Genomic DNA, 26,134 nt, shown 5'->3' with positions numbered 1-26,134 from the left:
TGGTCAAATAGGACACCAAGATCAAGAACAGTATCAATGCGTTCAAGTGCAGAGTGATCTATTGAGTATGTACAAATATATGGATTGGATCGATAAAATGACATGGATTTACATTTATCAGGATTGAGCAGTAGCTTGTTGACTAGGCACCAGGATTGAAGGTTATTTAAGTCGAGCTGGAGCTGCATGTAGGAACTAGGTGAGGTCAGATGCATACACAACTTGACATCATCCGCAAACATAAGTACTTTGGAGAACTCAATTACTTGAGGAAGATCGTTGATAAATAAGCCAAATAGTAAAGGACCGAGGTGACTGCCTTGTGGTACACCCGAATATACGGAAACAGCTTTTGAATAAATGCTGTTGTACTGGACCTTTTGGGTACGATTTGTTAAATAAGAACGAAGCCATGTCAGTAGAGTTGGAGGAAATCCGAGGAGGAGGAGCTTGTGGAGCAGTAGCTCGTGGTTGACCGAATCAAAGGCTTTACTAAAGTCAGTAAAGATAACATCAGTTTGCATTGTGGATTTAAAGCCTTGACTAATGAAGGTCGTAAACTCAAGCAGGTTAGTTGTTGTAGACCGGCACTTTGTGAAACCATGCTGCTTAGAGGATATTAAGGAGCGACACTGGTGCTGCAGTTGATCGCAAATAAGTTTTTCAAAGAGCTTAGGAATAGCACTAAGTTTGGCTATGCCGCGATAGTTGCTGATATCAGATTTACTACCTTTTTTATGTAGCGGAATAAGAAAGGATTCTTTCCACATAGATGGAAATGTGCCAGTAGCAATCGACTTATGAAAAATCATAGTTAATGGAACTGCAAGTGGTATGGCGCAATGTTTGAGGACACAGCTTGGAACCATATCAGGACCCGCAGAGAATGATAATTTAATCGTGGATAGGCTACGTAGAACTTCTGCTTCATCAATTAGAGGATTGAAAATGGCGTCAGTGTGGGGTAGCTGGTAGGAGTAGCTACAATTGATTCCGGTATTATTTTTGCAATAGGTGGATTGGAAAAAGTCCGCAAACAGGTTGCCAATATCTTGATCATTCGATGCAGATACATTATTTAGCTGTAGTGATGGAGGAAATTTGTTAGCTTTGCGCTTTGAGTTGACGAAGGAATAAAATAATTTAGGATTGCTGCGAAATTCGTTTTTACAGCGTAGGAGGTAGCTGTTATAACATTCAGAATTATGCAGGAAGTAATTGGATTTAGCAACGCTGTATTTGGAAAAATCAGACTGAAGTCCTGTTTTGGCGAACTTCTTAAAAAGTTTAGTTTTTATATTTTTTAAGTGAGCCAAGTGTTTGGAAGACCACGGAGGGCTGTTAGAGTTATTAACAACTGTGGAAGGGACTAATTCATCAAATATGGAATAAAGGACATTATAAAAAGTTGAAATGGCCTCATCAAGATGAAGACTATCAAGACAAGACCAATCCACTGAAGATAGGGATCTCGACATTTGCAAATAATTTACATGCCGAAAACAACGAGTCCGCAATGGGGCCTCAAAGGAATTGGGTACCCGAAAAATGCCACTAATGGATAGTTGGAGTGTAGGATGATGAGAGTCCTCAGGAGTGGTCAATGGAGAGGTACGTGTGACAATGGCATCACAAAGGTCAGACACAAAAATAAGATCTAAAAATCTTCCATTCGCATTAGAAATTGAGTTAACTTGACCAAGAGATAAGTCAATAAGACCGTCGACAAAATCGTTTTGATCACCAGGAACGAGGGCAATTAGATCGACACAAGGAGACCAGGATAGGTACGGAATATTAAAGTCACCCAGTATTATAATATGGTCTGAGTCAGAGGCATATGATGAGATATTCTGGATAGCGGAGAGGTGTTGCATATAGATCGAAGCCTCAGAGCATGGAGGAATATAGGAGCAGGTTACAAATATGTTGCAGTTAGGAAGACATATTTTGACTGACATGAATTCAATATCACCAACATTGGGAATGGATACAACTTGGGATGATATTTCAGACTTTACTGCGATTAGGACACCCCCACCTCGTTTAGAGGGACGGTCACGTCTATAGAGGAAAAAATTATTGGTAAGTATTTCATTATCAGATACCGTTGGATTAAGCCAAGTCTCAGTAAAAGCAATAACGCTGGGATCAAAAGCAGCACTGTCAGTATGCAATCTGGACAGCTTACTGAGAAGGCCACGGACATTTTGATAATGTAATACAAAATCTAGTTTTTTGGAACTGACGGATTTGTATTTATAGCTGGTTCTTTCCGATCAAACTCGTGAACAATCGTATTAACTGGCCATAGTGCAGGATTTAAAGCACGGGAAAAATGTGTATCAGGCAGAATTATTTTAAATGAAGAAACTTTTCTTTTGTAAGCAAAATTAAATTTTGTTACAACAAAGTTTTCAGGAGAGGCTTGGAGCTCATCGCTTAGGTGACCTTTAATTTCATCGATGGTAGTATCTGGCCTTAGACGCGACACAAAAATGGCCTTCTTTGGCATGATTGCTTGTGGCGCTACAGCTTCGAGGCGTCTACGGTTTGCGCCTGCTGGATGACCATTATTAACCGCAGCCAGGAGGGGCCTGCGATTTCTTTTGGAGGAACCAGGACCATTATGTACATTATGTACAACCGACGATACTTGACCAGAGGATACTGGCGGTGCCGTTTTAACGGAGGATACCGACGGTACCGCGTTGGCGGATTGTGGAAGGTTGAATTGTAAGGCACCAGGATCAGGCTCAGGATGAGAGCCAGGGGCCAGGTCTGCACAGATAGACTTAGGAGTAACAAAATTAAGCACTGGAGCAGGAATTGCCAATCTAGTAGGAGTCATGGCTGATTCAATGGTAGGGCACAATAATAAAGGACCCGGCAGTGGAGGCACAAGGTTATTCGAGGATACGTAGTTTTTATCGTTTACACTGGCGTTGGCAGAAACTAATGAAGCGTACATTAGTGAGCTATTGGAGGAGCCAGGATCCCTCATGGATGAAGGTGGAATAGTAGGAGTAAGGTGGTTTATTAATTGGCCAGTTGGAGGAGAAGAAAGCTTTGTTGGAGTTTCCTTAATTATTTTTAGCCCATTAAACTGGGACTCAACGGCTATCAGCTTCTCGTGAAGGTGACTAAACAGCTTCTTGATCTCCCTGAAGCCAGTTCGAGTTTGCCGCATGAAGGAACGCATCTCGTCCGTAATCTCACGGCACGCGGAGCAAGTCCAAAGAAATCCAATTCTTTTGGAAATAAGATCCCCAATACGACCATGTACGCCGACACCGGCGCACTTGCAATGCGCAGTATTCTCGCATAGCCAGCACAACAAATAAGTTTCGCCAGCAATAACGCCGTTGAACTCGCATTTTTTGGCTGAGCAGGATAGACTCATTTTTGAATGCACTCAGGTCACTATGCAGAGCAAAGTAAGAGCGGCGAAAGATTAAGGCAACGCGTGGAGAGCAGCGGAATACAGAGCAGCAAGCTACAACGTTCGGATTTAAGAGCGTAAGTTAGCAGGAGGGCTTGCACTGATCGGTGAATTTAGGCGACACGCACAAAGCGGAGAGCGGGAAAAGTGCCGTTAGAGTAATAACGGACCGGCAGCTCCGAGAGGCGTACAGCAGGAGAGCGGGAGAATAAAAACAACAACACAATACTTGCTGTGACAAAGCAGACGCTTTGTTGTTGTTTGCTGGCTGAAGTTAATTTTCTGGTTTGTTTATAAATTAAACACTTTTATATTAACTGTCCGAGCTCGGATTTGATTTGAACAGGAGGAGTTTATGAACCACAGAACTTGTAGGCTAATTTAGCGATTAAATTTAAAATTTTATCACTCAAATAAACAAAAGATTCTGGAGCAACAGAAAAACACGACCGGCTTAGGCAAAGGTAGTTGAACGTTTTTGATAATTGTTTATTAATGTTTTGCTCGGTTTTTTCATTGTTGTTTATTTTTTGTTAATATTAATGTTTGGTGTTGTTTACGTGGGCTTTGTTTAATTTGGTTGCTAATTAAGCATTTAACACATCATTCTTGCTCCTCACTGATGCATTTTTATTTCAATTTACCCACTTTCATTACTCTCCGTGACTCCCCGCTGAACGCCATTCAGTTGCTTTATTTGTCTTTTTGGGATTTTTATTTAATTTAATGCCTCAGTTACAACTCATTTTATATGCTTAAATACATGTTATATAAGTGTAGTCCGTGTATGCGTGTGTTTCCTTGTATATACGTACGTCTATAATTGTATATAATTTTTATATTGTATGTATATATTTTTCTTCAATTGTGTCCATAGCTCTGCGTTCAATTCAAATATATTTCTCATCATTCAACATGCTCTTTTGCCTCTATTTTAATTTGTTTTTAAAGCAACACAATTAAGTTTATATTATTTTAGCTTAAATGTTTAACATTTCGTTTTATCTTTACATTAACATTAATCCATAAGTTACATCGTAATTAAATTGATGACCAAAAGAGATTTAATCTGATGAGCTGCAGCAGATATATTTAATGAACCGAGTTAAAACAAGAGAGAACGCTATAGTCGGGTTGTTGTCCCGACTATCTAATACCCGTCACTCAGCTAAAGGGAGTGTGAACGCTGTGTCGGGTTGGTGTCCCGACTAATAATCGTAACTCAGCTAAAGGGAGTGCGAGGGAGATAGATATATAATTTTTGATTGCGTATAACTTTTTAATGAATGGTCCGATTTGAAAAATGTCTTCAACATTTCGATAGGTATACATATACACAACAAAATTGCATTTATACTTCTCGGAAATCTTTAAAGATGTGGGCGCAGGACCCATTTTAAAATCGTTAGTGGGCGATTGTGGGCGTTAGAGGGGGCGTGGCGCTCGGCTAAAATAAACTTGCGCTGCGTAGGAAGCCAACGAATATGTGTGGGAAATCTCAACCTTCTAGCTTTTGTAGTTTCTGAGATCTCAGCGTTCATACAGACAGACAGACAGACAGACAGACAGACAGACAGACAGACAGACAGACGGACAGACAGACGGACAGACGGACATGGCTAGATCGACTCGGCTAGTGACCCTGATCAAGAATATATATACTTTATGGGGTCGGAAACGCTTCCTTCTAGCTGTTACATACTTTTGCACGAATCTAGTATACCCTTTTACTCTACGAGTAACGGGTATAACAAGGATTATTAAATTATATAATTGAATTTTGGCCTTTATAGATTACCTAACTGTAAGAAATATTTAAAGTTTTTTTTGTGAAATTTCAAAAACGTGTCCCTAACTCAACTCAAACTATATCTACAAAAAAGTTATCGTGTTTCGGTACTTTTGGCTTACTTAAACAATTTCCATGATCGATATGTGTGTGGTGGCTTATTTTTCTAAGTTTAATTTGCATTTCAGCTTGCAATCCTTAAGGCATATGCATAATAATAATATTAGGTGTCTGTAATCTTATATGCAAGAGTGAGTCAGCAGCGTTTAACGCACGAATATATAGAAGTGTATGCATATTTATATAGACCGTGGTATATTATGTGGTAACTATGAAACTTTCTCAGTTTGAAGCACAGCATTGAAAGCAAAATGAAATTGCATTTACCCTTTGGTTGGTTGCTTTATCTTACCTCCTAGACATAGATGCAGATATGAGTGTATATAGACTCCCGACGAGGGGTTTGTGATTGATGGCTATACATATGTCTGCTTACCAAGCTCAGTTGGGCCTGGTGTCTCACATATACGTGGGTATATATATGGGGGAAGGGCGGATCGTAATTAGGGTCTGTTTTTCTAGGGACTAGTCGATTACACGTACATATCTTTGTATACTTTATTCGCTAACTTTACGTGAAGCCTTACCAGCTAATCCCATACATAGTTGAAATGGATAACTCTAGGCTAGATTTGCATTAACTAACATAGACTTACGCTAGGGCTAGAACCAACCGCAGATCGGATTGTTAACAACGATGTCGAGACGACGACGAATAGCCACGCAATGGCCATCGAAGGGCTGTGGATTCCGCATCCGTTGGATTCCGCATCCGCCTCGTTGGCATTGCCGCTGGCCAACAGCGGATTCTGCGTCTTATCTAGGAAGGATTTTTGTTCAGATAAACCGATTTCGTTCAAATTCGATTGATATCGCGTATCTGAATGTGGGGCCATGAAATGGTGGGCATGGAATGAAATAGAGTACAAATAGAAGCCGAAGAAATCGTGTGAGTAGGGGAAGAGTGATTCAGTGATATATTTAGGGTGCTTGGGGATAGTAAGAATACTGTGGGTATGTTAAGCTATCATCCACTCACTTTTATCCTGCGCATAAATGGATCGCGTGGAGTCGGAGCCACCGTAGGCATAGTTGTTGTTGATCCCGTTCTCTCCCCAATGCGAATCGGTGGAGTACAGACCCGATGAGGCAGTAGTTGGTGGATAGGATACTGAAAAAAAAGAGAAAAATATAAAATTTAATAATTATTATTTAATCAATGTGATTTATAAACTAATTAAAGGTTAAAATTCCTTAAAAATGGAATTTGTTAATGACACAATTAAATCTTTAAGCCAGTTTATAAACCGCTTTAAAAACACCTACTTAATAGTACAAATAATAGGCTCAGCTTTTGTAAATTGTATCACAATTGACTCCCGTAAAAGGACAGTTTCATTATTTTGTTGTGGCACTGGATTGTATTGTGTTTTCATTTACTTTGCATTTATTTGACTCACCACATCGCTGCACAATAGCAACAATAAATATTCTATTGGAGAAAAATGGTCTTGTTTTCATAAAATTTACATTTTTCAATTTGCCATTTACAGCACGTTTCGTACCATTTGTTTTTTACGAATTCCGCCATTTTGTACTTATTTAAATTTTGATGCAGTCTCACTCTACTGATTTTATTTGTCTCATTCTGAATATTTTTTGCAGTTGTCTCTTGTCGGGCATTTCATACGCCTCAGTGGCTTATGCAAAATGCTAATTATTTTGTATTTTCATAATAATGTGTCAATATGCACATGTATTTTTGTACACTCTGCGGAACCTCGCGGAAAACTGTCCATAATTAAAGCCCCTTGGCTCGGTCGCTTCCCATTTCAATTTGTTGAAATTATAATTGGAATGTTGAAATTTATGCCCGGGCATTTTGGAAAATCAATGCTATATTCGGCAAATATTTTAATATGCAATGTACCTTTGGGCGCGATGGCATTCTGATGGCCATTTCCCGAAATTTAAAATTTATTAATATATCAATGGATGGGAAATTGGTTAAACGGATTATTGGTTTAGAACTTAAAACTTTTTAAGGCCTTTTTTCCTACTGATATTGCTTTAAGAACTAGTTTCAAATATTCCATTACATTTTCTCGTTTGTTATTCTTGTGGACTTTAATCTCAGTACTGCCCAACAATAACCATTTCCCAATCGATAACTTAAAATCGTTCCCTTGCATCGAATCCATCACGTAATTAAACTAAATACGTGATATTAACTTGCTACCAATCTTGTGGCACATACACGCATATCAACTTTAAAGCCAAGTTTCATATGAGACTGAAGGGGCCGAAGGAAAGTTCTGTGGCTCCTTGTGCCAGGATAAGCCAGAGCAGCCTGGCCGAAAATTCCACACCTTGGTAGAGGGACGTGACTTGATTTTTCACTAGCTTGATTATGGCCGCTCAACGAGCTCGTCCTACCCCATTTTCGGGCGACCATTTCGGTTCATTCGGGCCGAGTTCTACATAGTACAGAGGAGGAGACTGAGCTCTACTCGCAGACAGGCAATTAAGTCAGGCCACGGATGTGGCCGAGGTTTTTTCTCTCCCGTTTCATTTCGGCCTTTCATTTGGCTTTGTCCCTGGCACGGACAAACATCTAAATGGCTTAGATTTGTCAATTTGTGTTAAGGCCAATGCGGTAGTTTTTCAATGCCTCGAGTCCTTTATTAGACCCGCTGGACATTGAGAACTTAATTAGTTGGGATTGAACGGGCAATTGTAGAACTTTAAGAAAGTGTTGGTTTCTTGTATTTTATGACTTCTTGAACTAATTCAATTTGAAATATTTACTTGTTTTCCACTCACCGTATAATCGTATAATGCCATCCGTTTCGCCTCTGGGATTCTTGGCCACACATTTGTAGATGCCATCGTCGCCACTCGACACATTGATAATGGTCAGCTTCATATGGGTTTTATAAGCAGGCAATCCGACTGTAGCTTCAACTCTAAAAGGGTTAAAATATGAAGAGAAACCACGTTTACCAATATGAAGTTATTTATTCTCTTTTTAAGTATTCATAATTAATACTAATATTTTTTCCTCACTTGTACTTGTGCGAATCGTGGATGATTGGTCCCTCGCCACGTGTCCAATAGTTCAGAGATGTGGGATGTGCCTCGGTGAAGCATTCGATGGTCACGTTGAAACCTTCTGGAGCACCAACCAATTGATGAGGTATAAGCAGCATTGGAGGAACTGAAATGATCACAATTCATACAAATCAAATAGAAGGTGTACAGACCCTGCATAAAATCACTAAAAAAATATTTTTATTTCTCAGTCGTAAAATTGCTATCACCCATTTCTGTAATCAAAAAAGTTCAACTCGGCAAATTCATAAACTCAACTCGGAAGAAAACTGAAGAAAACTGGTGGTCAACTTGTGGTTTATAATTCATTTGACAAAGTTTTAAAGTTTTTTTGCATTTTATATTGACCAACAACCAAGTTTCAAGACCAAAAACTATATATGCATACCAGTGGCGGATCTAGGATTTGGTTGGTGGGGGGCATTTTTTGCAAACTTTTTGAATACCACATTTTTTTTTTCACTTTTAACTCGAGGTGGGATACATATTCATGGGGATAAATATGCTCCTTTTACCAATATCCACATTTCTCTCGCTCTAGGCAAATTAGTCAATTATAATTTAATACTTATATTTTCCTCCCATAAGTTGCTTATGTAAACAATATCACCTTAAAAGGATTAAATGCTGATCCCGATTGCTTACATATTAGGCAGTCTGACCGGATGCTTTAGAAATGGTCAATTATTTTGGCCTATTGTCATCTGCTTAGTTCGCCTTAAACCACTGCACCTTATTACAGGACAAAGGAATCGATTCTGAGGTGCAGCCTGCAATTTTGTGATGATAAAATAATAATTAATTTCACACAATGCAAGAATACACTAAGTTTCGAACCAGTGGTTTTGGTATACTAACGCTCCTACCACCTTTCACTCAGGTGGTGTGATTTAAAGCTATTTTAATTAGAAAGTATCGATATGGGGATAGGTAGCAACCTAATTTAAATTGTTTAAAAACCCCCGTTGAATCCGCTCATGATGCGTACCTATATTTCCTATAGATTTTTCGCCTGCTGTTTTTAGGTTTATGCAAATGCTCCATTTTAGTTTTGATTTAAGCAGGCATCTTCTCCTCAGACTGATTTTCATTTAAATTGCAAGTCAGGACGAGTCGCCCGGAGGAAGTTCTTGAGCCTCGAAAAAACGAAAAACAAAAACTATTTTCCTTTCAGTGAAATCTTATGAATAGCATTATTCGAGATTTTTCCCATCTTGAGTTGGCTGCCAGCCTGCGACGCCTGCACCTTTGTAATTATGTGCGAGGACATCTATGGAAATCCAACCTTTGCCACCTCGAAAAACGAAACATAAAAAAAATGCCGCACTTCAGGCGCATTTGGCGCACATTTTTAATTAAGATATTAAATGGGGAAATGTCGCCGGAAGAGAGTGGGACTAATGAACACTCGAGCACTACGTTTTTCCTATAGTTATTGTCGGCATCCGAGCATCCATCGTCATCAGCATTTTGCCCATCATCATTAAGGGGCACAATGGATATTCTTCTGGAGTTTTTTCCTGCCTTGTCATTTGTCTGCCTGTTTTACCTTTTGTTGATTTATGTCCACCAAGAGTTGGCAATTAAGCTGAAGGCTAACGAAAAATGGCATGGAAAGCAAAGGATTGCCCCCCTCTTTGTCCAATTGAATTTTTAATCAGCTTGGACACAAATTAGCGTCGGTCCTGCTGGCTTTTCTGTATGCTTATGTAAAGTATCCCGTGGATCTTTTGTATTTTTGATGAGGTGCCCAGAGCCCAAACCGGATGGGTATAATCCTTTTAATAAAAATAAGCTTAAGTGTGACGAAGTGAGCAACTTAATTAGCCTGTCAGCGAGTCGGGTCAAGTGGGTTAGTGGCCACTCAAAGAGAGATCTCTTCACCAATTACGCCAGCCAGAGGAGATACAAAATCCCATTTCTCATCTCCTGCTTTCAGATTTTCCAATCTAGCAATAATATTTTGATTGGCAGATTCTTTAATATAAACACGAACATTTTTCCTTTGGATTTTTCAAACTTATGGTAGGGCAAACACACAGAGAGCCCGAACAATTTGTTAAAACAACTGTGACAGCTTGCATATGTCCTTTGGCCAGGACACACAGATACACACAAGCATAAGTTTATTTTTGTGGCGTGCGTTGCTTAGCAAGCAGGAAGCAACAAATTCAGTTTCTGTTTCCGGTTCCGAAGAGAGAAAGAGCGGCCTTATGTGTACATATTTCTGACTGCATACTGATTTGTTGCCTTTGTGCAACCGAAACAGAAATGGAACAGAACGGAACAGAAAAGTTCGCCGGCAAAGGAGCAACATATGCTGCAAACGACCCTTAACCTGCGCCAATCCCAAGGAAATCAAAAGAAACCGTCCAAGGCAAAAACGAAACATTTTCCCCACTAATTTCGTATGCAGTACAGATATTCTATATTGATATAATTTCTGTTCATTTTTCCCCAGACAACTTTTGAGCGGAGCTTAAGCGAAAGTCAAGCTGAAATCACCTTGAAGTTGTCGTTTCCCTTATTTCCGTTCATTTTAATTGCCCACACAGAAAGAAGGGGGACTGGAGTCGCAGTGAAAGAAATGAAAGGACAAACATTTGTCCGGGATAACAGCTTCTTCGCCGCCACTCCACTGCTTTCGGGCACTGATTTAAATTACAATTGAGTGGCGACAATATTGGCGAAAGGCGAAAGGAGAAGCCAGGAAGGCGAGTCAAGCAGCTGTTAAGTGCCACAAGGACTCGACTCGCGTTGAGTCAACAATAATTTCAGACCCAACTGGGGGAAGGAAGGTGGCCATTGGACATTGAGTGACATTCTTTTCTTTCCGCCCGGCTCCATAGAAAATGGCTGGAAAAAAAGGTGAGCTGACTGTGAGTGTAAACAACTTGAAAATTAGCCGTTAATGAAGCCTCGTTAAGGGGTTGGAAGATGGCCAAGGGAGAGGATTACTGTTCAAGTGGCAGGACATTGTCGAACGGTTGTGGACCATTGATTGCACTTCCCCGAAGGGACAATGCTGAAAAAATCCTGGGACAATATTTGTGGAATTAGTGTGTGGATCGAAATGGGAATGATGGCATTGACTTGATTGTCGCACTAAAAGTTGCGTCTGGAATCGTTTCTCCTGTCTGAGCAATCGTCGATTGTAAAAGGATATCAATGGACGTATGTGAATGGGAGAAACCTGTAATAATACCATTGCCAAGTAAATGCTTTCCAATGTTCAGGTATTTAAACGGATATGGAGAAATTAGAACACGATTAAAATTATTGAAAGAAACTCTTTTTTAAAAAACTAGTAAATATTAGTAAAATTTTAGTTATGTCAACAATTTTGCCACTCTTGCGTTTTGGATACAGCAATTCTATATACAGGATCCGCACACACATTGAACAAATCCCCTTTTTGTGCAGGCCATCTGCAGCAATCAAGGTATTTTCGACTCTACTATTTGTATTTGGCCCATTTTTTTGCGACTCCCCTACACAAGTGTAATTTGTACTGCTGTCTTTTTTGCGCTGGCCAGAGGTTAGCCACTGCCGACCGTTAACGGAAACTGGAACTGGTTTCGGCCCAGTTTGGTTTACTATTGCGAGCAGGGAATTGGAACCACTGTTCGACGGAGGTTTGTTTGGTTACAGCAGCGAATGTCGTGTACAAAACAAAAATAGATTTATGCTTGCGGCATTTTTAAGTGACAGCAAACGAGCAAATTTCTGTGACGACCAGGACCACGACCACGACCACGACCACGCCCACCTTCCAACCGCCCAGGGCGTGACAGGACTTGACAGCACATGTGATGTGTCTGTCGCCCGTAATAAATCTTAAAAAAGTGCACAACGGCAAACGCAGTGATTTGATTCCGTCTATTCTTTTCTTTTTTGTGCAGCTGCCGTAGTTTAACTGCAGCAGCTACAAGTGTGTTTCCGATTGAAAAAAGTCGTAACCATGGGCCTCTTTGTGGGACTTTTGTGGGGACTTTACACTGGCACATAAAAAGCAGCTTTAAGGCATGTGTGTTCAGTGAAAAATTCTCTTGGGACAAGAGAGTTGCAAACTAATATTATATGCTTTAAAACATTAACTAAAATAATGGATACTTAAAATATATTAAAATAGGAAACATCACTGCCTTAAAAATTACTTTTCCTCTTAAATAATTTTTAAAAATATATTTCGATTTATAGAAAAATATTTTTTAATAAAAAATGTTAGCTAACAATGCATAAATGCTTAATTATGGAAACCAGCTCATTTAAGCAGATGAAAACATACATAATCTATAAAATAATTTAAAACTGTTGAGATATTTTTGACATATAATATTAAATTAGTATTATTATAAATTTGAAAAATTATAAATAAATATGTTTTGTTCCATAGTAGTTTAAACTATTTTCTGACAATTTTTCCTAGATATCTGAAGGTCCGACTTTAATCCGCTGCCGACAAATGGAAATATGAGCGGCAACGAATCACGAGGTACAGAAAAAATAACCCGACAATTTTAAAAGCAAAATAAAATTCCCAGTACGCACGTAACAAAAATAAATTGAAAGCCAGAAAGGAAAAATAGAGAGTATGACTAGAAACAACAACGTTTGTATTTCGATTTTAGTCAACTTTCGTGGACGCGTTTTCGAATAGTAAACAAACTCGTTACCGTGGCTATATAGGCAGTGACTTAAGGGGTCGAATGGGTCACTTGATAACTTTTTGTGAGTGTGCCACTCTGATCTAAGGTACTTACAGTCCACGCTGACTTTGATGCGCTTGGAAACCGTGGGAGGAACCCCATTGGAGGCGATGCACAGATAGGCGCCCATGTCCAGTCGGGAGATGCGAGTTATCTCGAGGGTGTCGCCCTCCCACTCGTTCACTGGAAAAGGGGGGAATATGATGATGAAAATGGGAAATGACAGGGGACAGCACTAAATGATTGATGCAGTGCATCCGCACTTACCTATGTGATTCTTATTGATGGCTATGCGGGAGTTATCGTCGCGCTTCCATTTGATAATGGGTCTGGGACTGCCGCTCGCCCGACACCTCAGCGAAATGTTGGCGCCCTCCCGCACAATCACATCGCTGGAGCTCAGCGAGTCATCGATGTTGGGGGGAACTGTGAAAAATCAGGGGAAAAACGAATAATCAGCAATATCCGCTAAACTGTTGCGCACCGGTAATCCTCTTAAATACATGCAGTCAGCGACCATTTAAAATTGAACTCTGCCCTCGTATTTATGCATGATAAATATTTGACAGCACACATTGACTCTTGTTTGGCATCAGGAAATTGCTTTTAATATGAACCCCCCCACTCGCAGAGCAATTATTTTGCAATTTCTCATTATTCGCTTAAATCGAAAAGCATTTATTTGTAAATTGTACGCTCGTAACAATTGCTCCACTTTTAAATGAATTTTCAATATTTGGCAAACAAAAAAATGCAGGTGTTTACTTTTAAGCTAATACCATTACAAGGGCTTTTAATGTTAAATTTCATTAGATGTAAATGTGGCTCTATTTTTCATAATTTTTCATATATGATTTTAAAGTTTGCCTTAATTTCTTTTATTGTTCGCCCATAATTTTGTTTCTTTTTCTCACATTTTTTAATTAAAAGCACGCGCATTCGCTCCCTTTTCCACAAATATCGCATGCATTTTTAATAATTTGTTTGTTGTTTGCCCAGGCAGGGAAAATAATTTCGCCTGGCCAAAGGATTCACTGAACTGTGCTCCGTTCCGGGTACTGGCCCTCGTCCTGATTCCAGGATTCGACTCCGGACTCCACTTTGCTGCCGGCTTTTTCCCGTTTTCGTTTTTGTTTTGGCCATGTTTGCACTCGGCTTTAAGGCACATAAATTATTTTTTAATTCGCCGCGTATTTGCGCAGGATTTTCGTGGGCCTCACTGCTCCCCCGGAAAATCCCCAAGGTACCTACTCCGCCCTGATTAGATTCCCCATAACTTACCGACAACGTTCAGGTAGCCAAACTGCGTTTTGGCCGTCACGGTATTGATCTGGCACATATACCGACCCCTGTCCTCCTCGTGCACGTTGTTAATATGCAAATACCACGTGCGATGCCGGTCGTGCTTGTCGTGCGTGACACTGATGCGCGGATTTCGCGTGATCACGTGATTGTGAACGGTCAGAATGGCGGACTGCTCGAAGTGCATCCAGGCGACCTGAAAGAGTAATTGGTAAAATATTTATATGGGTTTTTCATATAGGTAATATGTACAATCAAATTAAAGAAATCAAGAGAATTTATTAACAAAAGAGAAGTTAAATGTCATATTTTTGTCCCCAACTTTATTATAGATTTTTGAGGTATTTTGTTGTATTTATGAAGAGTAGAACTTGTCAAATGTTTTGACAAAGGAGCAAACAGACTTCAGAAAATGTACCCAAGTATTGTTTTTTAGTTGCAAAAGATATTTTATGTTAAAGGTGCCATCCCAACTTCTGACATCACTAAACGGTGTTTTTATTTGATTCCTGGCATATGTAAAGCTTTAACCGGGGATAACAAAAAAAATTTAAATGCTTTTTCTTTTTTTACCAACTATTTAGTAACCTTCAACCACGGCTAGGTACTTAGGGAAACCGGAACTTTTTAATAACATCCCAACGTCCGCTTATTTTTTTTCGGTCTGTCACTACACACGTACTATATGGAACACCCAGCAATTTCACAGCTCAGCATCACCAGTCAAAATGGAGGAGAAGGCAAAAAAATGGGGGTGCAAATGGGTGGCAGAGAGCGGAAGCGAGAAAATTGCATCATAGTGTCGCATATAAAAATAAACGCAACCGGTTACAAGTTCCAGGATGTTCGGAAAGGGAAAAGCACAGAGTCCTATGTGTGTGGTGATAGCTATGAATTACATGCAGCCAATATAGAAGGAGACGGAGCCTTACTTACAGACGCCCAGCTACTTAAACATGCCATTCGACTAAAGTTAAACCGGGTCTCTCCGGTTTCTCTACCTTGGCAAGGAATTTTGCAAGGGTTTTTTCCATTTACTTGCATGCACTGCACGTTCTTCTTTTTGCTGCACACTTTCTTGTTGCTCTCATTTACACCTCAATTTGATTCCATTTCCTGCGTTCCGACAGACTATTGGATGGGTTTTAGGAGCCAACTCGCTAACAAGCCCAGTGGAGACGATGGCTACTTGAGCCCGGAATCTAGTGCCTTGAGTGTCCCCTAATGATGCCCAAAGTCAGTAGTAGTCAGTGCGAGTAAGCCGCTCCAGCCATTCATGGTAATGATCTGTTTAAGCCCCGTCAAAAGCAGCGACATTTGGGTAGCTTCAATGGAGTGAATGGCTGATTTGTGAGGATTGCAGTCTGCATTCAATGAAAATTAATTAGTGAGCTCATCCCTCATCACGCTGCCAGCTCATTTGCTATGCACTCCCGGACTAATCTTTTAAGACACGGTTTTTATGCCAAGTAATCAAATCATTAGCACTCATTACAAGCTGCTTAATTAATAAATCATTTCACGTCCCTCGTACAACCCCATTTTTCGTGGTCCTTTCGCTTTTCTTGCTCTGTTTGGTTTTCTTTTTGCAGCCAAAAGAAAACGGCTAATGATGCATAAAAACAAACCGATTCGACGTCAGCACTTTTTAGCAAAGTTGAACTGCGGTTTTAAATTTAACACCACAAAGATGAGGGCAAAAATGTTAAAATATTTTTAAAACATTTTTTGGTTATGAAAAATGATATTTTGTGTTCCGATATTCAGACTCCCGAAATCGCTATCATAGAGCTTTAGTTCTGACTGAGATTTTTCCTATGTTGTTTTCATTTTAGTTAACCTTCTTTTTATGCTATACGATGCAGTAGTAAAACAGTTTTATCTCACCTTATATGAGCCCAGATTTTTAACGGAGCAGCCGAGTTTAACATTACGTCCAGCAGGTACAGTTACATTTTCGATGTATTCAGTAAATTCGGGTTCTTCGACGACAACTGCAAAGCACAAAGATTAAAAAAATGACATTTGACAATTAATTTATTTTAATTTAGTGCATAAAATATTTATTCAACTTTATTCCTATTTGACTTAGTTCTATGTCAATATGCTGCCCATGAATTTGCATAATCAAATAAACCATAAAAATCAATTATGCGCACAAAATTAATTGTAAAAATGTTTCTGGATTCGCATGCGGGGTTGGAGGTGCGAAAGCGGTTCGAAAAATGGCTTTCGGGGGTGCAAAATAATTATTTCATTGATTTTTGCATTGACTCATTATTCCTGCTGCCGTACGGGAATGAATGCCCGCGGGCAAAACGAACAACAACGAATATGTACAAATATAATTAAGCACATGTTCGTGTGTAGTGAATTTCGCATATATATATTTGCTCAAACATCAACAAGTTAAACTCTTTTTTGTGACACTCGATGCGGAAATTTTCACTCGCTGGTCCAGCTGCACTCATTAAACTTTCAGTGACCGTACAATTTTGTCGAAATGCATTTAAATTGCGCCATGAAGCAACTGGGAAAATTCCTAACAGCATTTCCTTTATTATTCAGACAAATATTGATGCTCCACTGGGGACAAGGGAGGAGTCTTGGCTTCATTCATTTAGCTGCTAATTTAGTTGAGCTAAGCAAATATTTAATAGAGAAATTCAATTTTTGTTTGCTTTGAGCATGATAGCCTAACGAAATAGCTTTGCCAATTCAATTAAACTGTTTGAGTTGCAATTATTTAATCGCATTCCTGAAAAGGCAACAATTATGCATAACAAATCACACGATTTCAATGAAGCCAAAATGCGCTCAGAGGGATAGTCAAAGACTTTTGAATATGCATTGGTGAATATGCATTAAGTGAATAAAGTCGGTTATTTATTTGAAAAGTAAGACTTCAGTACGATTTAAATATTATTTCAATAAAAATGTAAAGCTCTTTGCAAATTTTCAATTTAAAAGGAAAAATCTTTTAATTGAAAATAGGAAAATGGCAATTTTAATTAGAGTTCGCGATTGCACAATTTACATTTGGGCAACTTAATTTTAGAACCCAGTAACGGTTTCGAACTATTGCTTTAGCTTAATTAGCTATTTATGATGACCGGTGTGTGCCTGCCAGTCATATCAACAATGTACATATGTACAATGTACAATATGAACTAAAACTCAAACATTTGAATTCGCACACATGGAGCTGCACATTTGTCGAATTGATATGTGCACAAGTCAATAGAATTTGGTTGACTCCACGAAGCCATGGGCGATGCAAACAATATCCCAACCACTCCGCCTTTTTGACCGCACACTGCTGTAAGGCCCAACTAATTATAAAACAATAACACAAGAGTTGCATAAATTGACTAAAAGTCTTATTTGTTTTTTATCGTGCGCAGAAAAAGTTATTGACATGTTTGGTTGAGGAAACTCAAAATAAACTTTATGGAAAAAAGGTTTCTTTAATTGATAAATTCTACAGCGTAGCTCATATGAAAAAAATGAATATCTTAAATGACTGTGAATAAAAAAAACTAATATTAAATAAATAGGATAAATATCTGCCTATAAATATATTCAGGAGATTTCGTAAATTAACAATATGTAACTTTTAGTACCAGGATATGCACATTATGTTGTTTTTTTTCTGAGTGATTAATAGTGACAAAAAATGGAAAAAACCAAAGGGCAAAAACTATGACCCCTTGTTTCAAGTCTGGCAGGCAACGTTTACGCAATGGCACTGGCAGCGGGGGAAAATGGTCTGCATAATCATGGGATTTCATCCAGCTGCAATTTTCGCGCCAGAGCGCGTGTCTGCATATAAATTTTGTTGAGGTCTCAGCCTTCCGACGCCACGGCACTAACGCCCACCCGACCACGCCCTAAAACAGAGACAACAAACAATCAAATGAGAAGTTTCATAGAGATGACAGTTATGGGAAAGTAACAAACTTGACTTTTAAAACGATGGGAATTAATTCCCTTGTTAACTAAGAGCTAATATTATATTTTACTTTTCAGGAAAAACGATTAAATTAATTATTTAAAAAATATTTTCTTTTATTAAAAATTTTGAAGCTATTATTATATTATAATTGATTAAATTATATTATAATGTTTATATTTATCTTCACTGAAAAAACGCAAAATGTATGCATAAAAAGCTTATTATTTGGGCCACAATGCAACCATGCATTCTGTTCTCTGTTCATGTCATGAATGCCTTCAACTAAATATTCAGCACCTAATTGAAGTTGATATTGCATTTTTGCCTGCATAGTTAAGGTGCTCCACTCATGAATAAATTCGCAGCTCGCAATGCATAAACACGCTGGCTATGATATTGGCCATCGGCAGTTGAGACGATGCAGCAGGACGTGGAATCAGTGGGCGGATGTCGCCGAGGATGTGAATAAGGATGCGAGTGCGGATGGGGATGAGTATGAGGATGATGCGGTGAATGTCGCCTGTTGCGACATAAATTGCGCTGCCTGAATGAATTTTGAGCGCAGTTAAACGGCATTATTGCTGTTGTTGGCCCTGTTTCTTTTGTTTTTGTTGCCGCTGCACCTGAGAACAATGACAGCCGGCACTCACAGGAGTCGAGTGGCAAATCGGAGTTGGAGGCGTGTTAACCCCGCGGCTCTGTCACCATACCGGATTTATTTTTCCCCGTCACACGGCTCACACTGGCACACTCAGAACTATTTTCGTTCGGAATTGGTCCTAAACGATTTACAATGTACACATTTTTCAATTGTGATACTTTAAAAACTTTATAAATTTACATGAAATTTAATTTCCAAAAATTGTAAAGTGCCAATTAAATTAACCTACTCAGAAAAAAGATGTAATCTTAATATGGAAATGTATTTATTTTTTTTTATAACTTTAAAAACGCTCAAGATTTAATTTTAATTAATTTTTTTTTGTAACATAGAAAATAACTTTTACGTTAAGTTTATACTACCTTATATTAATGATATTTTTTGTGTGCACGAGGATACCTGTGAACTGCTACCTACGCTGTCCCTTCTGCCCCGGTGGCTTTCAATTTTTGGCATAAAGCCTTGTATCACCTTTGCCCTGGGGCTGCCTCTCCTTTCAATCTGTGGGTATTGGTCCCCCTTCCCCTATTTGTCTGTGCAAATATGATTCGCTGCGGGTGTGTCGGTCGCCTACGTGGTATCAGAGTGTTATTGATGGCATCAGGCAGCGGGAGTCGGAAAGCAGCCAAAAGGCAATCGCGGATAAGGATAAAGTGCGATTGCAGTATTTACACTGGCCTACAAAATTGCCATCCAAGGGGTGTAAACATGGTGTTGTGGAATACATTGATAAAGAGCGGGAACTCAAAGGATATTGGCCAATAAAATAAAATCGGAAATTGTGAAAAATATGTGCAATACAAATTATTTTAAACAGAATAAAATCATTTACTATTTTTGTCCATTTGTAAGATTTTTAAAACTATTTTTAAACTAATGGTGGAAATTCTAAAAATTTGTTAAATGATTTAGAAAATTTCTTTTTTTTAGTGCAATATTACTCGAGCTTAATATTCATTTAGATATGTTATGCAGATACTCACTGTTTAAATTCGAAGTCGGCACATTGGCCCCGCCTCCGGCCACAATCACGCCATTGCTCCCGACCACCGTGCTTCCGGTTCCGCTGCCAGCCACAGGTCCTCCTCCTCCACCTCCTCCGCCTCCCGCTCCTCCGATTGCTGCTCCTCCGAAATTTGGAACCGCTCCAACCGACACGGTCTTCGAGCCGGACGGATGTTTGCCCTGGGCAATTCCAACGCCCCCGCCGACGCCACCGTTTAGAATCTGCGGCAAGATGATCTTGTTGGTGGAGTCCCCCGCTGTTGCCGCGAGCACGAGGAGGGCCCCAATTAGATGCCAGGACGGGGGCAACATCAACTTGCCGTTGCGGTCGACTCAGCCACAGCCAGGAGCCCCAATGATGGCCTCGTCTCCTGGCCAAAGTGCATCCTCTCGGATCTACTGGCTCAGTTTTTACCACCTCTCAGCCACGCTGGTTTTTTCAAAACGCCTCTGGGCTTGTTTGTGTTTTCGCTTTTGTTCGAAGTTTTTCACACGGTTTTGTTATCGCAGTTTTTGGCTCGTGGCAATTACCAAATTTCAGAATTTTTTCCTGTTTTTTTCTACTTTGGCATTCACTTAATATGTACAACGTTTAAGCAAAACCAATCTCGCAAAACCATTTTATGATGATGGTTGATATAATTTGATGAGTTTTAAAAGTTGATTTTTCCACACCTACAATTTAAGTAGGTTTTAAAATTTAAATTTAATATTAAATCATTTTATTGGGATATTTATACCCGTTACTCGTAGAGTAAAAGGGTATATTAGATTCGTGCAAAAGTATGTAACAGGTAGAAGGAAGCGTTTCCGACCCTATAAACTATATATATTCTTGATCAGGATCACTAGCCGAGTCGATCTAGCCATGTCCGTCTGTCTGTCCGTCTGTCTGTCTGTCTGTCTGTATGAACGCTGAGATCTCAGAAACTATAAAAGCTAGAAGATTGACATTTTGCATGCAGATTCTAGGAGTTCCTACGCAGCGCAAGTTTGTTTCAATAGAGTGCCACGCCCCCTCTAACGCCCACAATCGCTTGTATACGATTTTAAAAATTTCAATATTTAGGAAAAGTAAAAATGCAGTTTTATTGTGTTTATGAATACCTATCGAAATGTAGAAGGAATTTTTTAAATCGGACCATTCGTTAAAAAGTTACGGCGGATCAAAGTTTTTATCTTCATGTCCTTCGCACTCCCTTTAGCTGAGTAACGGGTATCTGATAGTCGGGGCACCCGACTATAGCGTTCTCTCTTGTTTTTAATTGTCATATATTTTAATCCGATTTTTAGAAGAAAATATTCTTTAAGGAGTATATATTTGTTGCAAAAAAATCTGTATTTTTTGTTGTGCATAGTTCTTTTTAACTTTCAACTCTGACTTTTTTTCCATACGAAAAGTAAATGAAAAAACTGCCTTAATTCTTGAGTTTTCCATTTGACTTTAGCACCCATAAATTTGCTTTCAATGCACTGGATTCCCACTTCCCTGTTCTGCCCAATTGTTTGCTGTCTAGTAACTTTCAACGCATGCACACAGATGCCATGCAGATTTGCTGGGGAATTCAATAAAGTTTGGCAAAATATTATGCCATAGAGCCGTATGCTAGCTGCCTGCCACGCCCCCTTTACGTAGGCGGTTCGCACGTGTTGCAGCAAAGTTTAAGCCACCAAAAAGGAAAAAGAGTCAACGGAATAACCAAAAAGTCATAAAGATTTGCCTCGCAAGCAGGAACTTGAGCGCCCTCTGGCGGCCAGTTGATAAATGTTCCTATTTTATAAGGTTTATCTGTGGACAAAATTAAAAGTCGGGAAAGGCCTAACCGAAAATCGTACAAAAATACATAATTTATCTTTGAAAGCATGTAAAGGTACTAGAGTCTGCAAACTTCAGGAAATGTCGGCAAAATAAAAGTTTCTATACCACATGTGCAGACAGCCAAGTTTATGCCAATTAATTTAAATGCTCTTTTCATTTGTTGTTTATCTTAAGTTTTGGTTTCTTCGTTTGCTCCATCCTTCCCTGGCTTTATTTTATACTTTTACAACTTTATTTTTGTCAATTTTATAATGCATATCTTAAGTTTCTCTAACAGAAATGTGGGTAAGGTACCATGGCTCAAATACAGTGCGTTTCGCTTGTAGCTATTGTATACGACTGACAAAGGAAATATTTTTGTTTCGGCTTGATAAAATAATGTGACAAATTTTCTTACTCTAACGTGAGCATAAAGAACATATTTTTATAAAACATTTTATAAAAAAAAAACCAGAAAAGATCGTTTATTCCTAAATAAATATTTTGGTTTGAAAAATATTAAGAATTAATAAGAATTTTTGAATTGTAATCAGGTTTTATTGTTCCCTAAGGTGTCCATTTATGGGCTTTTCAAAATAAACCATTTCGAAATCAATCCTAATGTGGCCATTTAAACTCCCAATTTTTTTGCATTATAGTTGTGTCACGCACATTCCCCTATTGTTTCGTTGCTGTTTCTTGGCCATCTCATCCAAAACTTTATGTAGGAAAATTTTATTTTTTATGGCTTTTAAGCGTGTCGCCTTCAGCTTTTTGTGGGGTCCACACGCAGCTTGGCAAACACTTACACAGACACAGAGAGACAAAACTTTTTCCCTTATGACTCGCTTATGAAATTAAGCAATTTTTTCCGCCTCCCCTCCTCTTTCGCCACTCACACATGATGAAGCTTTTTTGGTATGGACCAAAACAGATTTACCATCAAAAACAAGAACAAGAAGTCCAACAAATTTTATGCACTTTTTTATGAGTTTGGCAAAGTGTTTGTAATTAAATTAATAAATTGTTGGGGGGAAACTTGTTCCAAATGTGTTTGTGTTTTTCCTTTATTTTTATGCTAGGAAATTAAAATTTAATGAGGCTATTTAGTGTTTGGCTTTGGCTTGTTCTGTTTTTGAATGATAACTTTTGGTAAAACAAATTGGCTTATAATTGTTGTGGGGTTTTCGAAAGTTTAGCCGAACGGATGTGAATTAAAATTATGCAGTTATAATATGAAAGCTAATGAATTTAAAATAAACTTTCACTACAGTAAGCGTACCAGTTACAAGGATTTTAGAGTGGCACTTAGAAACGTTACCTATGTATTTTCTAGTTGAGCTTAAAAATATTTAAAAGGCGTTGTGAAAACAATAATAAGCCCTGACAGCCTCGACTTGGCCACTGTGTAAATTATCAGCATAAGAAAATTGGTCCATGTCCTCAGGCGATTTCTCCTAAGCTCCGCTTAATGCTTGACAGCTGTTAACGTCCGTATTTCCATGGTAATGGAGGGCAAAAAAGTGAGTTTGAAAAAGGTTGCCGGGAAGGAGAAGTTAAGTATACCTGTGGCCAAATGTATTTGTATTTAAAAGTCGCACAGGGGAGGACATCCTAAATGCTGATAGAATGCCTGTCCATTTAAATTTCAAATATTTTTAATTTTAATGTTTGTTTTAGCAAAGTAATTACCGTACTTTTAAATATGACAATGTAATAATGTATGTTTACTTTGCTTCATTTTTGCATAATATACCATTTATTGAGTTCCATTTGTAAACAAATGAATGAAGTTATATTCTGTTTTAAGTCTGCACAAAAAGTGGCAATTTAAAATCTCATATTTACCAAATAAACGCATCAATAAATTCTTACTTTTGATCAAAACTCTAGCACACAAAATATCCATATTTTTGTCATCATCATCATCGACAGCATCACTGTTTTGCAATTTTGTTTGCTTTCCTCTACACAATTTGTAAAGTTATAGCAGCAAACGACAAACCAAATTCCAGCAAACAAAACGATACAGAACTGAACTCAAAAAGAAATTTAAAAAAAAGATGGAAATAAATAAAGAGGCAATAAGCCTGGCCCGGGCTGCTGACAAAAAGTTCGGAAACAGCTGACATCGAGGAGTCTTCTATCCTTCTCCTGCTCTCTGTGTGACTACGTGTCTTACTCGCACTGCATGAGCTCTATATTGCCATTGATCTGCAATGATGCTTGAATGCAAAACAACCCATTCTACAGTGGGGACTAAATGCAAGATAATAGACACTGAGTCCAATAGTGTAAGTAAGCTTCTTTAGATTTCTCGAATGTAAATAAAAAATTGAATATATATTTAAATGATGAATCGATTGTAAAATATAACTGCTGACAGCATTGTTTATAAAAATTATTAAATGCTACAAAAATTAAAGAAACAAATTCCGTGTCACCAGAAGGTTGGAATTCCAAGGTAATTAATAAATCATTTGTAACAAATGTGTCTGTATTTATTTGTATGATAAACTGAAACAATCCAAAAAATTGTTATTAAAAGCTTTAATTGAAGAGAATATTAGATTTATTTGTCCGCTACTGCACTTTCAAATAAAGTAAATAGTAAGAAATAATATTAGCCGCCCATAGTTGAAGAGAATATCAGATTTATTTGTCCGCTACTGCAATTTCAAATAAAATAAATGGTAAGAAATAATATTTTAGCTTTGGTCTTCAAAGAGGATGTTTTGATATAAGTTGAAACTAAATATTTATATAGTCCACCACTAGATAATCTTCACTGTACTCGCACGCGCTCACTCTCTCTACCCCATTACGTATGCAAGTTTCCAGCAGTTGGCAGACGGGTCCTGGCCCTTTTCCCTGCATATCCCGGCTCTCCATGATTGCAGTGGGTTAATGTATTTTTAAGCTAAATTCTTTGTTTATATTTGCCTTGCTGTTTTCGGCTGTGTTTGTCTGTTGTGCGTTGCGTTGCAGTGCCAACAACTGCAGTCCTTTATCAATCCCAACAAAATTCCCCTTCAACTTCTTTTTGCGAGTTGTCCCAAAGTGAACTCTAGTGGATTCATTTATTCGCTTATAAGTTTGTTTGGGAATTTTTCAGAGATTCAAGAGTGCCGTTGTGTGTGCGTGTTTGCCGGTTTTGGGATTTCAGGACTTCGAGGGTCATGGAGTTAGTCTCGCTGTTTGTTTACTTTTTGTTGGCATGAAATGTGCATTAGCAGAGTTAACTGTTAATTGTTTACCCATTTCGAGTGTCTCACAAGTGACATGTGAGTGTGGTTTGGATTGTAGTTGTGGTTAACGTTAAAATGGTGCTCAGCAATTTGAGAGTTTGTTTGAATAAAGGGCACTAAAATAAATAGTAGACATTAATTGACTTAATGGAATCTCCGAATCCGAACTTTTTTCTCATTTTGATCTTATATTGAAAACCAAGCCCACTTATAGCCTAAAGTATAACATTTATATAAAACGATATATTTTTTATCTGTACTATCTCTATCCCCTTTATCGATCGCAATGCAAAATTTCTGATTTAAGTTTATTAGGGCTTAGTTTAATTAAACAGCAATGAGTTTAAAATCTGGGCTTAAAAGACTCTAAAAGCTCTTTCTCATTTACAAGTAAACTATTTAAATAATATTTTAGCATTTTTAAAAAGTTTTCTTTCTAAAATTTACAAGGTTAAGCTTTCAAAACATAACATTTATTTTAAATTTATAAAAGTACATCCGAAGCGTGTGTGATCAACTTTTTCTCTTGATCTAGAATTTCTTTAAAATTTAGGAAATACAAGAATCGATGTTTTTTTTTATTTAAGTGTGTCTAAATTATTAAAAAAACGATTCTCAAGCTTCTTCTTCTTCCAAACATATTTAAATATCGTCAACTTTAAAAGTGTTGCTTACAAGCTTCTTAATTTTTAGTTTTACATTTATGTAAACGAGTTTTTAGTGTACATTTTGTGCCATTTTGGTATGAAGTACAGTAAATGAAAATACACGATCACTTTAAGTTAGGTGCGCATACTTTTGCATTGATCACATGGCACTCGAGTACGACTTTCCCTTAGCCGTGATCTTTCACTAACGTTTTCAGGAAAACTGTGAACAAAACGCGTCCGCTTCGTGCAGAATCCGTTGCGAAACTGATTTCCCGAGGACACTCAACGCTCGCACAGAGCCGGTCTCTGGGCTTCCACCAACAACAAGCAATGAAAATCCAACGAATGAAAAGTGCTGTTACGTATACGCCGCTTTGGACGAGTGATAACAGGCCGGGACGAGC

General features: G+C 38.4%; 2 protein-coding genes across 3 annotated transcripts in view; one reads left to right on the top strand and one right to left on the bottom strand.

Moving 5' to 3' along the window:
• Positions 1-26,134, top strand: part of Or30a (Odorant receptor 30a) — a 97,721-nt gene that overhangs the window by 14,201 nt on the left and 57,386 nt on the right. The window lies entirely within an intron of this gene.
• Positions 5,195-25,974, bottom strand: DIP-zeta (Dpr-interacting protein zeta). Of its 2 annotated transcripts, none has more exons than XM_017150837.3 (10): positions 25,756-25,974; positions 20,013-20,709; positions 16,301-16,407; positions 14,393-14,609; positions 13,379-13,537; positions 13,166-13,294; positions 8,358-8,508; positions 8,115-8,257; positions 6,331-6,462; positions 5,195-6,171 (listed from the first exon to the last, which is right to left on the bottom strand). In XM_017150837.3, exons 2-10 carry the CDS (start codon positions 20,344-20,346, stop codon positions 5,933-5,935), a joined length of 1,611 nt encoding a protein of 536 aa, XP_017006326.2. In that variant the 5' UTR covers positions 20,347-20,709; positions 25,756-25,974; the 3' UTR covers positions 5,195-5,932. The 2 variants fall into 2 exon arrangements, with proteins under 2 accessions (XP_017006326.2, XP_017006328.2); XM_017150839.3 differs by having other exon boundaries at positions 5,195-6,111.

The sequence above is a fragment of the Drosophila takahashii genome, chromosome 2L, assembly GCF_030179915.1.
Source record: "Drosophila takahashii strain IR98-3 E-12201 chromosome 2L, DtakHiC1v2, whole genome shotgun sequence".
NCBI classification, from domain to species: domain Eukaryota; kingdom Metazoa; phylum Arthropoda; class Insecta; order Diptera; family Drosophilidae; genus Drosophila; species Drosophila takahashii.
Note: the sequence above shows the minus strand (reverse complement) of the source record. Positions and strands in the feature narration are given on the sequence as shown.